We start from the raw sequence: 16,239 nt of genomic DNA, 5'->3' as shown, positions 1-16,239 counted from the left end.
ATTGCATACACTCCAAATATATTCAGGTGAGGCAAGAGTCATATTTCTCAAAGTTGTTACTGATTTATTTTAATTTTAATTTTTAGGCAGAGAGAGAAACAAAAAGATCTGGGCCAGCACCGTGGCTCACTTGGTTAGTCCTTCACCTGTGGTGCCAGCATCCCATATGGACATAATGGGTGCTGGGTTCTAGTCCCAGTTGCTCCTCTTCTAGCCCAGCTCTCTGCTGTGGCCCAGGAGGGCAGTGGAGGATGGCCCAAGTGCTCGGGCCCTGTACCCGCATGGGAGACCAGGAGGCACCTGGCTCCTGGCTTTGGATCGGCATAGCGCCGGCTGTGGCAGCCATTTGGGGAGTGAACCAATGGAAGGAAGAGCTTTCTCTCTGCCTCTCTCTCTCATTGTCTATAACTCTGATAGATTTAAAAAAAAAAAAAAAAAAAAAAAAAAAAAAAAAAACAAAACTTCCATCTTTTTTTCTTTAAAGATTTATTTACTTATTTGAAAGTCAGAGTTACAGAGAGAGGGAGAGAAAAGGGGTGGGTGGGGGGAGGTCTTCCATCCACTGGTTCACTCCCCAGTTGGCTGAAATGGCTGGAGCTGTGCTGATCCGAAGCCAGGAGCTTCTTCCAGGTCTCCCATGCGGGTGCAGGGGCCCAAGTCCTTGGGCCATCTTCTACTGCTTTCCCAGGCCATAGCAGAGCTGGATCAGAAGTGGTGCAGCCAGGACTCAAACTGGCGCCCATATGGGCTGCCAGCACTTCAGGTGGCACCTTTACCTGCTACACGGCAGTGCCAGCCATCTTCTACTATCTGGTTCACTCCCTAAATACTCCCTTCTGCAAGAGCTCAGCCAGGCAAAATTCAGGAGCCTAGAACTTAGCTGGGTCTCCCATATGGGTGGCAGGATCTCAAATACTTTACCAATTATATTCTGTGTCACAGGATGCACATTAGCAGGAAAACGGATGATAAGCAGAGTGTCAGGGACCCAAATCAGGCACTCTGATACAGAATGTGGCCATCCCAAGTAACTTCAGATTTTGCTCCAAAGTCCAATTCCTGATAAGGCATATCTTGGGTACTGTGCCAAATGCTTAACACAGGAAAAAAATTAATGTGGTGTTCTATGTCTTTTTCTTTATGTATCTTTTAATTCTAGTTCACATGTATCCATTTAATTTCTGAATGCTTTCTCCAACTGATCACTATGTGCCACCACATCCCACAGGGATTGAAGCTCATCATTGAGTTAATATTCTATTCCAAAATTTTTAAAAGCGACATTATTGGGGCCAGTGCTGTGGTGTAGCCTGCAAAGCCGTCACCTACAGTGCCAGCATCCCAGATGGGCGTTGGTTCAACTCCCGGCTGCTCCACTTTAAATCCAGCTCTCTACTGTGGCCTGGGAAAGCAGAAGATGATAGCTCAAGACCTTGGGGCCCTGCATCCATGTAGGTGACCTGGAGGAAGCTCCTGGCTCCTGGCTTTGGATTGGCTCAGTTCCAGCTGTCACAGCCATCTGGGGAACAAACCAGCAGATGGAAGACCTCTCCCTCTCTCTGCCTCTTCCTCTCTATAACTCTGCCTTTCAAATAATTTCTTTTAAAGTGACATTTTCAATATCAAAAAGGAAGTTTTTCTTTATGAGAAAGAACTCCTTTTAAACACTGCAAGTGGCATTAAAATAAATAGTATTTTAAAATAAATATCAAGATTTGACACCAAATAAAATTTGACATGAGGAGTCCAAGAGAAATCTCGCTTTGGTGACATGTAAGTGCAGAATTAATGCTGTGGTTTCATTTTAGACTCTGCACTTGAGATTACATTTGTATAGTGACAAAGAAGTATTCAACAGAGAGTAGAAACTATGCTCAAAAGCTATAGAAAAAGCCTAACCTGGAGGGACACTGGAGTGCCAGACCACAGAGGGCCAAATGTGTCAAGAAGCCATGCGGGCAGGCATTGTGGCATGGGGGGTATAGTTACCACCTGCAAGGCTGGTGTCCCCACATGGATGCCAGTCCACATCCTGGATGCTCTACTTCCAATCCAGCTCCCTACTAATGGCCTGGGAAAGAGCAGTGTAAGATGGTTAACCGTTTAGGCCCCTGCTACCCACATGGGAGACCTGGATGGACCTCCTGGCTCCTGGTTTTAGCCTGGCCCAATACTGGTCATTACAGCCATCTGGAAAGTAACCAGCAGATGGAAGATCTCTCTCTCTCTCTCTCTGTGTCTCTCCCTCTCTCTCTCTCTTTCAAAATAAATCTTAAAAAAAAAAAAGTTAAAAAGAATTGCAGGGTGAGATGAATGGAAGAGCACACAGAATAGAATGATACTAAGAAGAAAGTAGAATTTAAGGAGAATGACAAGAAGCCATTAGTGAAGTCAGGAGAGAAACAGAGTTTTCAGAAAATGTATGGTAGCTTCAAATATGGCAGAGAAAAAAATGAAAAGGCATTTAGCACAGTGCTTAAAAATGTCAGTTAAGATACCCTTCTCCTTCTCAGCTCTGCTCCTGATTTCAGTTCCTTGCTAATATAAATGCTGGGAGTCAGTAGTGATGACTCAAGTAATTGTGCTTTTGTCACTAAACTACACTGCGGGTTCTTGGCTACCAGCTTTGATTGCTGTAGGTATTTGGGGAGTGAATCAGTAGATAAAAGCTCTGCACCTTTTGTCTCTTTTAGTCTACCTACCTCTTTCTTGGTGTATTTGTATCTCTAAGAAAATATATATATATAAAATTTTAAAAGGCAAACGATTCAAGTAAGGCAAAGACCAGAGAATAGTCGTTGGCTTTGACTACACTTTATATTATTGGTAAATGAAGAATTAAGATTACTTTGAGTAGCTGCAAGTCCAAATAAAGAATGGAGTAACTTGCCTGAGGATATACCATTGGGAGGTCTGCAGCACAATCTGCATCTATGGACTGGCTGAGAGAAATATATGGAAAGTTACAAACAAACTGTGTCCTCTTCACATTACCAATCCCACCCATTAATCCAATACAGCTTCCCAGAAGCTACTGAGGATCATACTATTTCAATAATTCCAAAAAAAACCTATTACTAACTGACTTGTGTTTTACCACTGCGTAACTCTTTATCACAGCCGAATGCTCAGTGTTTATTTCCAAGTTGGTACTAAAACACTGCCCAACATATGACCTAATAAAAGCCCAATAAAGCTTGTTTCAGACATTGTATCCCACAAGAATTTAGTAAATTCTAGGTTTCAATTTGAATGTTTAGCAAATGTGTCTTTTGGTTATGACATCAGAAAGACCAGAGACCAATTTGCAATCAGCTTAGATATGTCTAATGTCTTATAATCATGACAGTTATACCTTGTTTATGTATATTCTACGATGTTGAATTATGGCTACTTTTACTATTCTATTTTAATTAAATCCCCATTAGTCCTCTAAAATTCAATGTAAAACAAGCTGAGCAATTAATAAACAAACAACTTACAGGAGGCATATTCACTTTCATTGTCCTTGGAAACATTTACAGGTCTCTAGAATTATATCTGGAAGAGAAGGTGAAGAGAGAACTGTGAGAGACTTGCTCCTACATTCTCCTGTGCTAAGCAAGACCCTGATAGAGATGAATGCAGAGCAACAGACATATTAGCTGGAGAAACAACCAGCCTCCCTGTGGAAGATCAGTACTCACTTACCAAAAGGGACAGGAAAGACTTCCTTGAAAGAACATTCACAATTTTATTAATTGGTAGAGATTAAATACAAACTATCTTTAAGAGAATGAAAACTGTCGGGGCTGGTGGTATGACGTGGTGGGTAAAGCCACTACCTTCACGGCTGGCATCCAACATGTGTGCTGGTTCATGTTCTAGATGCTCCACTTCCAATCAAGCTCCCTGCTAATGGCATGGGAAAAGCAGTAGAAGATGGCCCAAGTGCTTGGACCCCTGCCGCTCATATGAGAGATCTGGAAGACACTTGGCTCCTGCATTAGGCCTGTCCACTGCAGCCACCTGGGGAGGGAACCAGTGATTGGAAGAACTCTGTCTGCCTCTCACACTCTCTCTGTATCTCCTTCAGATAAATAAAGTAATCCTTTAAAAAATTGTTATTGCTAAAATTTTAAGGATTGTTATTCAAATAAACTGTAGTGTATCATGGCCGGCGCCGCAGCTCACTTGGCTAATCCTCTGCCTGCAGTGCTGGCACCCCGGGTTCTAGTCCCGGTTGGGGCCCTGGATTCTGTCCCAGTTGCTCCTCTTCCAGTCCAGCGCTCTGCTGTGGCCCGGGGGGTCATTTGGAGGATGGCCCAAGTGCTTGGGCCCTGCACCCGCATGGGAGACCAGGAGGAGGCACCTGGCTCCTGGCTTCGGATCGGCGCAGCGCACCGGCCATGACGGCCTTTTGTGGGGTGAACCAACGGAAGGAAGACCTTTCTCTCTGTCTCTCTCTCTCTCACTGTCTAACTCTGCCTGACAAAACAAAAAAACAAAAAAACTGTAGTGTATCATAGAAGCATCATGCTGTCACTAAAATCTATACTAAAAAATACTTTGGTGGTATTATTTTCCTCTTAATTAGATGTACCACATAGAACTTCATGTTAGCAATTTCAGTAGAACATCTCATGCTTTTTATACCTAAAATTCCACATAAAGTATGTATCTCACAATTTTGCCTACAATTATAGAGAAAAATGAATGTTACTGTAGACCTTTCCAGTAATTTTTCCAAGTGACACGCCTCCCCATATTGAAGCCTTCAAATTGTCCCTGCCACAATGATCCTTGGCTTTGGCATTTTGCTTGCTTTAGCCAATGGGACATCAGTAAAGATGACAACAACAAATTTTGAAAAGAATTTGCCTACTTGAGTTACCCCTTATTGGATAGCCACCTTTTGAAGAAATCTGGGACTTGCTTGTGAGAGACACAGGGCCTTGGTAAGAGCCAAAACAAACTACCAGACATGGGGGCAAGAGGTATTGGGATACAACAATTAAGCTGTAATTTGGACACACCACTTCCCATATAAAGAATGCTTAGTTTGTATCCCAGCTATTCCACACTTCCAATTCAACTCTGAATAAATGTGCTTGGAAGGCAGCTGATAATCGCCCACTAGTTGGGTTTCTCTCACAATAACATGGGAAATGGAAATCTTACTTCCTGGATTCACTGTGGCCAATCCCTTAGCTGTTGCTGGCATTTGAGAAGGTAACCACAAGAATGAAGATGTGTGTGTGTGTGTGTGTGTGTGTGTGTGACAGAGACTGACTTCAAAATAAATAAACCAATAATTAAAAACCACCCCAGACATGTTAGTAAAATAATCCTAAAAGCACCAGTCTCAATAATGACACAAAATAATCAGACCCTCACTTGTGGTACTGTAACTCCAGCATAGGATGTTTTCAGCTGAGCCCACTACAAAATGCTGACTTAGAACTACAGGCCGGTGCCGCGGCTCACTAGGCTAATCCTCCGCCTTGCGGCGCCGGCACACCGGGTTCTAGTCCCGGTTGGGGCGCCGGATTCTGTCCCGGTTGCCCCTCTTCCAGGCCAGCTCTCTGCTGTGGCCAGGGAGTGCAGTGGAGGATAGCCCAAGTGCTTGGGCCCTGCACCCCATGGCAGACCAGAAAAAGCACCTGGCTCCTGCCATCGGATCAGCGCGGTGCGCCGGCCGCGGCGGCCATTGGAGGGTGAACCAACGGCAAAAGGAAGACCTTTCTCTCTGTCTCTCTCTCTGTCCACTCTGCCTGTCAAAAAAAAAAAAAAAAAAAAAAAAAGAACTACAAACAAAATGGTTGCATTTTAAACCTACATATTTTCATAATGCTGATAAACAGTGATGATTAGGGATGAAGAACTGAATTATACCTAAGATATTATGAAGAGAACTGTGTAATCCCACTCATAAGTTTTCATGAGTATGATATATGCCAACTAGATGGGTGTCAGTAACACTACTCCAACTCAAAGAAACTGCAGATCACAAGATTGTTTTAGCCGGCGCCGCGGCTCACTAGGCTAATCCTCCGCCTTGCGGCGCCGGCACACCGGGTTCTAGTCCCGGTCGGGGTGCCGGATTCTGTCCCTGTTGCTCCTCTTCCAGGCCAGCTCTGCTGTGGCCAGGGAGTACAGTGGAGGATGGCCCAAGTGCTTGGGCCCTGCACCCCATGGGAGACCAGGAGAAGCACCTGGCTCCTGCCATCGGATCAGCGCAGTGTGCCGGCCGCAGCGCGCCAGCCACGGTGGCAATTGGAGGGTGAACCAACGGCAAAGGAAGACCTTTCTCTCTGTCTCTCTTTCTCACTGTCCACTCTGCCTGTCAAAAATAAAAATAAAAAAAAATAAATAAAGATTGTTTTAAGTTTTTTTTACATAACTTTAGGCACCATAGTGTTTTATTTATGTTAAATAAAATAAATTAGCAGTGAAAGTATAATGTACTCTAATTTTAAATAACTGGAAATAGACTCATACTAAATTTATGTAGTATTTGATTGTCAAGAATGAATAACTGGGGCCAGCGCTGTGGCGTAGCAAGGGAAACCCGCTCCTGCAGTGCCAGCATCCCACACGAGCGCCGGTGCAAGTCCCGAGTGCTCTACTTCCAATCCAGCTCTATAATATGGTCTGGGAAAGTAGTAGAAGATGGCCCACGTCCTTGGGGCCCTGCACCTAAGGCTTCAGATGGGCCCAGCTACAGTCGTTCAGGCCATTTTAGCGAACTGCCACCTGCAGTGTCAGCATCCCATATGGGTGCCGGTTCGAGTCCTAGCTGCTCTACTTCCTATCCAGCTCTCTGCTATGGCCTGGGAAAGCAGTGGAGGATGGCCCAAGTCCTTGGGCCCCTGCATCTGCATGGGAGACCTGGAAGAAACTCCTGGGGGCCAGCGCCGCGGCTCACTAGGCTAATCCTCCACCTTGCGGCGCCGGCACACCGAGTTCTAGTCCCAGTCGGGACGCCGGATTCTGTCCCGGTTGCCCCTCTTCCAGGCCAGCCCTCTGCTGTGGCCAGGGAGTGCAGTGGAGGATGGCCCAGGTGCTTGGGCCCTACACCCCATGGGAGACCAGGAAAAGCACCTGGCTCCTGGCTCCTGCCATTGGATCAGCACGGTGTGCCGGCCGCAGCGCGCCAGCCGCAGCGGCCACTGGAGGGTGAACCAACGGCAAAAGGAAGACCTTTCTCTCTGTCTCTCTCTCTCACTGTCCACTCTGCCTGTCAAAAAAAAAAAAAGAAAGAAAGAAAAAAAAAAATAAAGAAACTCCTGGCTCCTCGCTTTGGATTGGTGCAGCTCCAACCGTTGTGGCCAACTAGGGAGTGAACAAGCAGACGAAAGACCTCTCTCTCTGCCTCGCCTTCTCTCTCTGTGTAACTCTGACTTTCAAGTAAAATAAATAGATCTTAAAAAAAAAGAACGGAAAGAGGATCTTCACTATGCTTCTAAATCTGTATATATTAAATACATGAAACTAGTATAACTTAAATAACATTTAAAAAAATAAAAAAGGAAGTCAGATCAACATCCAATACCGTAATTTTTCTCATAGAACTCACTGTCTTTGGAAACTGGATTGTTTACAAACTTTTATAAACTCAAACTCAAACTGAGGCAGGCTATACACAGGAAGAGAACAAAATCTTTTTTTTTTTTTTTGTCTGTTTTTGTTTATTTGACAGATAGAGTTACACAGTGAGAGAGACAGAGAGAAAGGTCTTCCTTCCATTGGTTCACCCCCTAAATGGCCACTACGGCCAGAACTACACCAGTCCGAAGCCAGGAGCCAGGAGCTTCCTCCCAGTCTCCCATGCAGGTGCAGGGGCCCAAGCACTTGGGCCATCCTCCACTGCCTTCCCGGGCCACAGCAGAGAGCTGGAATGGAAGAGGAGCAACCGGGACCAGAACCCGGCACCCATATGGGATGCCGGCACCGCAGGCGGAAGATTAACCAAGTGAGGAGCCATGGCACCGGCCCCAAGAACAAAATCTTTGCTTGTAATGAGGCACCACAAAACCCTGCAAACAGAACCACTCCACAGCAAGAAAGCTTATACATACTTATCAGTCCTGAGAATTTGGGATATCAACCTGGTACTATTGAATGCTATAGATGATAAACCAACATCACAGAGGCCAGTAAACTAGACTCACACCACACACCTCTTTACTTGCTCTTGTAGTCTGCAGATTTCTCTTGCACCTTTGCAATGTTCAACTGACCACATCTGTGAAGTTTTTAGAACCAGCTTCTTCACAGCTGAAGACCACACTGGCCTTCCAGCAAGGCATCCCTCTCTGACAAAGGAATTAATGGAAACGCAGGCTATGGTGCCTTCCCTGGCTCCAAGTCCGAGGATCCAATGCCAGTGTGGCCTCTCCCAAAGACTGAAGACTGTGGCTCACAGCTCAATGTCAGCATTCACCCACTTAAGAACCATGGATGTTTCTAGTTCCAATAAGTAAAGAGAGCTTGTCTCACTCCTCAAGATTCCCCCTGTTGCCTGTGGGGCCCACCTTTTCCCCAGAAACCATCCTTCAGAATTCACTTAGAGTCTATGCAGCAGATAGCAGCAGAGTTTTAGGGCTTGAAATTACTCAGGCAGGAGTGGGAAAAATGACTCATGAGAAAAAGAACCTGAAAAAACTCCTTCCAATGGTTCTGTGCTGGTGATATCATGGCAGGGGAAGATTTATTTCCCACAAGCGTCTGCCCTCCTCCATTACAAAATAAGAGTAATAATCTGTATGTTTCCTGGGCATTCAGCCCTGCGGTCATACATGGTGCATCTGAATCCATCTCCATCCATGTATTAACCATACAGGATTATGAAGATTAATTCAGGGGCTAGCACCGTGGCATAGTAGGTTAAGACCCTGCCTGCAGCACCAGTATCCTATATGGGAGCCAGTTTGTGTTCCAGCTCCTCCTCTTCTAATCCAGCTCTCTGCTAATGGCCTGGGAAGGCAGTGGAAGATGGTCCAAGTCCTTGGGTCCCTGTGCCCACATGGGAGACCTGCAAGAAGCTCCTGGCTCCTGATCAGCTCTGCTCCAGCCAATGTGACCATTTGGGGAGTAAAACAGCGGATGAAAGACCTCTGTCTCTGTCTCTCCCTCTCCCTTGCTGTAACTCTGCCTTGACTTGACAAACTCAGCATCTGAAAGATGAGCTATGAATGGGGCAGTGTAAATGTGGGCACAGTGTTTATAACTGTCACTAATTTTATATTCATTTTTAGTTCTGACAGTTATAGAACACACATCTACTGCCTAGAAATGCATGCTTGAAGTGAGGAAAGGAACACTGACTATTTTACTTTACAATCCTTAAATGAGAAATTAGTATGGCTATGATAATTCATGTCTAACCCTTTTGAAAAAATGCTTGCTCTCATCTACTAAAATAATTGGTGATACATCCATGGACCATATGTCTCAGTTGGAAAAACTCTTCTAGTGCATACACTGAAATAATGAGTCTTAATGTGTGTGCAATTCAACTTTATTGTGCAAATATAAAACTTTTAGAGTCTGGTAAGTAAATACCTAGAATTCCTTAAATTCTTCTGTCCACTCATCTATCCATCCATGTAACAAAATATCATTTACTGCTCTGAGAGCTGAACCTGAACTGTCAATTTGCTGGGTGCTGCCACCAACTAGGCAAGGAGGTCAACACAAGGATTTCAGGGAGTTCCCACTACCAGTGCTGCTCCTTTGTAAATAAGGATTGTCAGAATTGATATGAGCTCGAGTGGGAGTAGGAGACGATACTAATACTTGGCCCATAGCCCATCCCTGGTTTTTGCTATACTTTTTTTTTTAAAGATTTATTTATTTATTTATCTGAAAGTCAGAGCTACACAGAGAAGGTGAGGCAGAGACGATACTAATACTTGGCCCATAGCCCATCCCTGGTTTTTGCTATACTTTTTTTTAATTTATTTATTTATTTATCTGAAAGAGCTACACAGAGAAGGTGAGGCAGAGAGAGAGAGAGAGATAAGTCTTCTATCCTCTGGTTCAGTCCCCAAATGACCACAATGGCTGGAACTGCACTGATCCAAAGCCAGGAGCCAGGAGCCTTTTCCAGGTCCCCCATGTGGGTCCAGGGGCCCAAGGACTTGGGCCATCTTCCACTGCTTTCCCAGGCCATAGCAGAGAGCTGGACTGGAAGTGGAGCAGCTGGGAGTCAAACCGGCACCCATATGGGATGCCGGCACGGCAGGCAGTGGCTTTACCCACTATGCTACAGCGCCGGCTCCTTCTCTATACTTAAGATGATTTCCCTGCTCAAATTCCCAAATCTTCTCTAACCCTGCTATTGCACTTGAGTGACTATTCATTCTGTAAATACAGGAACCTCATTCTTGAGGTTCCAAGCCTAGCTACCTCCACCTCAGATCAAAGAGGCAATTGTACGGGAGGAAAAGAGGGGGAGGGAGGGAAGGAAGAAAGGAATGTCATTATATTATTACAATTTTTTCTCTACAAACTACATTGAATCTGTTAAAAAAAAAACTAATTACTAAACTAATTTAAAATTTAAAAAAGCAATTTTTGCCCTGAAATATAAATATCAAAGTCATATTACTTAAAATGGAAGATGAACTTTCAGGGATCAAAGAAATAGCTCAGTACCATGAAGAAGTAGGTCCTCAAATGCTTTCCCAGGAATTGTTGCTTTTGGTCATCACACAATGCTGGCAGAAGTTGTGCCTGTTGAGTTTGGAGATAAAGATTCCATGACAAGTCCTGAGAAGAAAAAAAGTGAAAAGACCATACTCACTGACAGTCGGCTAATCTTAGGCAACTCATTTTTCTGTTCCATGTAATGACTGGACTTTATAATTTTGAGCACTGAGGCGAATGACAAAATTTCTAGTGATCAATTTGTACTGAAGGGAGAGGAATATACAGTCTCTGTATAAAGACAAAGGAAGTGCGGGCCAAAGAGTGAGACTAATTAAGACTCCTACAAGGATTATGACCTGAGGTTAATCTTTTCTTTTTCCTAAGGTTTACTTATTTATTTGAAAGACAAAGCAACAGACAGATAATGAGAGAAGACAGAGAGAAAGAGACAGATATTCTCCTTCTGCTTGTTTAATCCCCAAATGGCCTTAATAGCCAGATATGTACCCAGGACAAGGCCAGGAGCCATGAACTCCGTCAGGTTCTTCTACTTGGGTGTCAGGGATCCAAGTACTTGAGCCATCCTCCACTGCCTTCCCAGGTACATTAGCAGGAATATGGATCAGAAGCAGCATAAATGGGCCTCAAACTTGCCTTCCAATATGGGATGCCGCATCACAAGCAGTGACTAAAACTACTCAGCCACAATGCTAGCCAGTCCTTAAGGTTGCTCTTTTCTTATTCATCATTAGTAAAAATGCTTTTACTAGGTACCTGTTTTTTCTGACCATGTTTTTTTTTCTATTCTTTTATTTCATATTTATAGTCTTTAAAAAGATACACAGACAAGATTAATGTCATGTTTCCCCCACAAAACCTTGATCCTGAATCAACATTGTCATTCATCTAACTTATATGCTCGATGTTATTGTATTTAAATCCATATCTAGGTCTATATTATACACACACACACACACACAGTAACCTGGAGGAAAGTAACATTTTATATGGCTTTGAATTTGAAGACTACAATATGGAGTACAACTTAAAAATGTGGAAAAATGCAATATATCCTTTTTACAATTTATCAGAAATCATAACTTCCTCTTTTTTTAAAGATTTATGTATTTATTTGAAAAGTAGCATTAGAGAGAGAGAGAGAAGAGACAAAGACATCTCTGGTTCACACAAAGGACTAAGCCAAGCCAAAGTCAGGGGTTTCATCTGGGTCTCCCACATGGGTGCATCCACTGCTTTTCCAGGTGCATTAGCAGGGAACTGGACTGGAAGTAGAGCAGCTGGAACTGGAACCAGCATCCACATGGGATGCCGGCATGGCAGGCAGCAGTTTAACCCACTGCACCACAGTGCCAGCCCCAGAAATCATAACGTTCTTAAGTAGCACAATTGAGATATAAATACAACTCACTTGCCTTGCAATCCACGCATTAAGAGTGCACATACAATTCACTCTTTCAGTTGTATGTAACATCACCACTGTCAATTACAGAACGTTTTTTATCACTTCAAAGAAAAAGGTGGGGTCACTCTAGTGGCAAAGATGCTGCTTGAAAGAAGCACATCTAAGGATGTCTGGGTTTGAGTTCCAGCTACACTCTTGAGTTGATTCCAGTTTCCTGGTAATGCTCAACCTGGGACTACATCACTGAGAAGGCAAACGCTTAAGCAGCTGGGAAAAGTTAAGCCATCTTGAAGATCTATACTGCATTCTCAGCTCCCAGGTTTTTTTTTAAGATTTTAAATATTTATTAAGTAATTTGAAATGCAGAGAGAGAGCCGGCACCGCGGCTCACTAGGCTAATCCTCCGCCTAGCGGCGCCGGCACACCAGGTTCTAGTCCCGGTCGGGGCGCCGGATTCTGTCCCGGTTGCCCCTCTTCCAGGCCAGCCCTCTGCTGTGGCCAGGGAGTGCAGTGGAGGATGGCCCAGGTGCTTGGGCCCTACACCCCATGGGAGACCAGGAAAAGCACCTGGCTCCTGGCTCCTGCCATCGGATCAGCGCGGTGCGCCGGCCGCAGCGCGCTGGCCGCGGCGGCCATTGGAGGGTGAACCAACGGCAAAGGAAGACCTTTCTCTCTGTCTCTCTCTCTCACTGTCCACTCTGCCTGTCAAAATAAATAAATAAATAAATAAATAAATAAATAAATAAATAAATAAAGAAAAAAGAAAAAAAAAAGAAATGCAGAGAGAGAGATTTCGCATGCTGGTTCAGTTCCAAAATGCCTGGCACTGGGTCAGGGACAAAACAAGGAAGAATCTGTTGCTTCTCATGCACATCGGCAGACAGCTGGACTGGAAGAAAAGTAGTCAGGAACCAAATGGACACTCTAACAGGGGTGTAGGGTCGCTTAACTGGCTGTGCTAATATGCCTACTTTATCAGCTCTCAGCTTTAAATCGCCTTAGCCTCACCTGATGTGAACATTTGGGGAATGAAATCAGCATAAGGAGTGGTTCTATCTTCTTTCTCTCTGTCCTTGCTTCTAAGATAAATAAAAATACATTAGTTTTTTTTTTTTTTTTAAGTACTCTTTTGCTATCTCCTTTGTACTGCCAGTATTTCCAACCCAAAGCCATCACAAATGTGCTTTCTATACATTTACCTACTATGCATGTAATGGAAGAGAAGGACCAAATGTCCTCATGCCCAATACAGAGCTTCTGTCACTCAAGTGGGGTCTGCATCATACCTCCCAGCTGCATTCACCCAGAACATAGTTCTAGATAGTTCTAGCAGCTGGTAACTGGGGACATAGGAAATGAGGTTCTTTCCCTTCAAACAGCAGCTGGCAGCAGCGGGGCCTTGTGTTCTCAGTTGCACTTTATGGAGTGGAATTTCCATTTCACTGAGTCAGGACAGGAAAGGATCAAGTCTGGATTCAAATAGCACTGAGTCTCCCTACTCTTTCCAAATCTTAGATTTTCTTGAGTTAATATTTCTTCATTTGATTTCTTGTGACCATTTCTAGAGATTACAAGGATACTTCTTGCTTTGTCTTAAAATATTTTTTATCAATTCTACCGTAATGAGTGTCCACACATACTGTCAAGGCAGAATTGTCATTAGGAAACATGTAATGTTAATGCTGGCATGCTCAGTGAATTATTGTTTATAACTGCCTCAAAGTACACACATAAGTTAAAGAGAGTTAATCAACTGCCAATCTCTTACAAATGACACACATAATTAATTACGTGAGTGCCTTGGAGGCTTTGCAGATGACCTATGTCACTGTAACACATAATTGCTATTGTAAATTCTGTAAGAAGCCAACGCCGTGGCTCACTAGGCTAATCCTCCGCCTTGCGGCGCCGGCACACCGGGTTCTAGTCCCAGTCGGGATGCCGGATTCTGTCCCTGTTGCCCCTCTTCCAGGCCAGCTCTCTGCTGTGGCCCAGGAGTGCAGTGGAGGATGGCCCAAGTACTTGGGCCCTGCACCCCACGGGAGACCAGGATAAGTACCTGGCTCCTGCCATCGGATCAGCGCGGCGCGGCGGCCATTGGAGGGTGAACCAACGGCAAAAGGAAGACCTTTCTCTCTGTCTCTCTCTCTGTCCACTCTGCCTGTCAAAATAAATAAATAAATAAAAATAAATAAAATTCTCTAACAGCCATCCCCATGTTCACTTAACTGCTAAGTATCAGTGCAGGCGGTGACAACACACATGATGATAAATCTGAAAAACTAAGTATTAGAAGTGATTGTCAGGGCTGCCGCCGTGGTGCAGTAGGTTAAGCCTCCACCTAGGGCGCTGGCATCCCATATGGGCAACAGTTTGAGAACCCACTTCTCCACTTCCAATCCCACTCCCTACTCATGGCCTAGGAAAGCAGTGGAAAATGGCCCAAGTGCTTGGGCACCTGTACCAAGTGGGAGACCTGGAGGAAGCTCTGCGTGTCAAATAAATAAATAAATAAAAATTTGAGCAGGTAATTAAGGTCAACTGATATAATAAGAGTGAGGCCCGAATACAAACTGACCTATGTCCTTATAAGGAGACACAGAGAAAATACCAAGTAGGGTACTGTGTGGTAGCCAGGAAACAGGCCCTAGGAGGACCAAACCTGCTATCATATATATATGATCATAAACTGTCAACCTCTAGAAGTATAAGAAATAAATTTCTGTGATTTAAGTCACATATTCTGTGGCAACCCTAGCAAACTAATATACTTTGATCTCCACCAAAATTTCTTGCAGTAAACTAGATTGCCCCCACTATTATCTGAGAAAATAAAAATTAAAATCTGACTTCAAGTGGCTAAATATCTAAAAAATAAGATTTTAAATAAATGAACAAACTACTGTTCTCTCAAGGACAAGAAACAAGAATAAGCAAAATTCAAAAAGGGCAGTAGACAGAACTAAATAATAAAGATTGGAGTGAAATTGAACCGCCATAATGTAGAAGCAAAACCCAGCCTCCCTTAGCCCAAGATGTCCTTGCCTGCCTTTTATCAAAAGGAATTCACTGACTTAAGGGAGTGACTCAGCTGGCCTTACAAGATTCATTCTAATCAACAAATTCAAGGAGTCATCTGCTTTTCCAATAGATAAGAACCTAATGGCCAGTATTGTCCTGGGGTGATTTCTGTAGCAGAATTCCAGGACCAGAAAGAATGTAGCTGCCACCTGCATGTAACCCCCAGACCAACTGGAGCCTACCTAGCCAGCATAAATTGCCTAAACAGCGCAGCATGACCAATTAAAAGATCATGAACTCCACTGACCAACTAGTAACTTGGACCCGAGATGACCGCACACCTATCACCCCAACTTCAATGTTTACACTTAACTCCTTGGGGAGCCCAGGAATTAAGCAATAGCTGCCCAGCTCCTTGCTTTGCACTTTACAATAAATACTTGCTTTCTTCTACCACCTCAATGTCAGTGATTGGCTTTCTGTGTGAAGGGTGAGTGCATCCATTTTGGGGGTTCTACAGCAATGCCTTCAACCAGTTTGGGGTGGTGTTTGGCAACAAGAGCCAAAATAAATGAAAAATAATATTAAACAGTATTAAAGGTGAAGGTAATGGAATCGGTTTTTTGAGAAGAAAACAAAATTAATAATTCTTTAGGTAGACTAAAACAAAAAAGGAAATATTGCAACTGAAATCACAGAAATACACAATGGATCTTAATGACTACTACAAGCAATTTCAGAGGTTGGCACTGTGGCATAGCAGGTTAAGCTTCTGCCTGTGGTGTCAGCATCCCATATGGGTACCCATTTGTGTCCCGGCTGCCCCACTTCTGATACCGCTCCCTGTTGATACATCTGGGAAAGCAGTGGAAGATGGCTCCAGTCCTTGGGCCCATGCACCCACATGAAAGATCTGTAAGAAGCTCCTGGCTCCTCACATCAATCTGGGCCAGCTCTGGGTACTTTCAGCCATTTGGGAAGTGAACCAGCAGATGGAAGACCTCTCTGTCTCTCCTTCATGCTGTCTATAACTCTACCTCTTAACTAAAAAAAGTAAATGTTTAAAAAAAAAAAAAAAAGGAGCCACAATAAACCAACAAGTTAAACATGACAGAATAAATGGTTAGCTTCTGGATACGTATCACCTATCAAAGTTGAAA

The 16,239-nt window shown here is 43.9% G+C and overlaps 1 protein-coding gene across 2 annotated transcripts in view; it reads right to left on the bottom strand.

Annotated features, from left to right (window-relative positions):
* Positions 1–16,239, bottom strand: part of LOC100354896 (zinc finger protein 84) — a 49,772-nt gene that overhangs the window by 30,277 nt on the left and 3,256 nt on the right. The window contains exons 2-4 of one of the 2 annotated variants that reach the window (XM_070068628.1): positions 10,642–10,755; positions 3,483–3,540; positions 2,891–2,938 (exon numbers count right to left, since the gene is read on the bottom strand). The exons of the other annotated variant lie outside the window; for it this stretch is intronic. Coding sequence (XP_069924729.1) covers positions 2,891–2,938; positions 3,483–3,518 — 84 coding nt within the window. The 5' untranslated portion in view covers positions 3,519–3,540; positions 10,642–10,755. The remainder of the gene's footprint in view (positions 1–2,890; positions 2,939–3,482; positions 3,541–10,641; positions 10,756–16,239) is intronic. 2 annotated transcript variants of the gene reach the window in all.

This window comes from Oryctolagus cuniculus, chromosome 2, assembly GCF_964237555.1.
Source record: "Oryctolagus cuniculus chromosome 2, mOryCun1.1, whole genome shotgun sequence".
In the NCBI taxonomy this organism is placed as follows: Eukaryota; Metazoa; Chordata; class Mammalia; order Lagomorpha; family Leporidae; genus Oryctolagus; species Oryctolagus cuniculus.
Note: the sequence above shows the minus strand (reverse complement) of the source record. Positions and strands in the feature narration are given on the sequence as shown.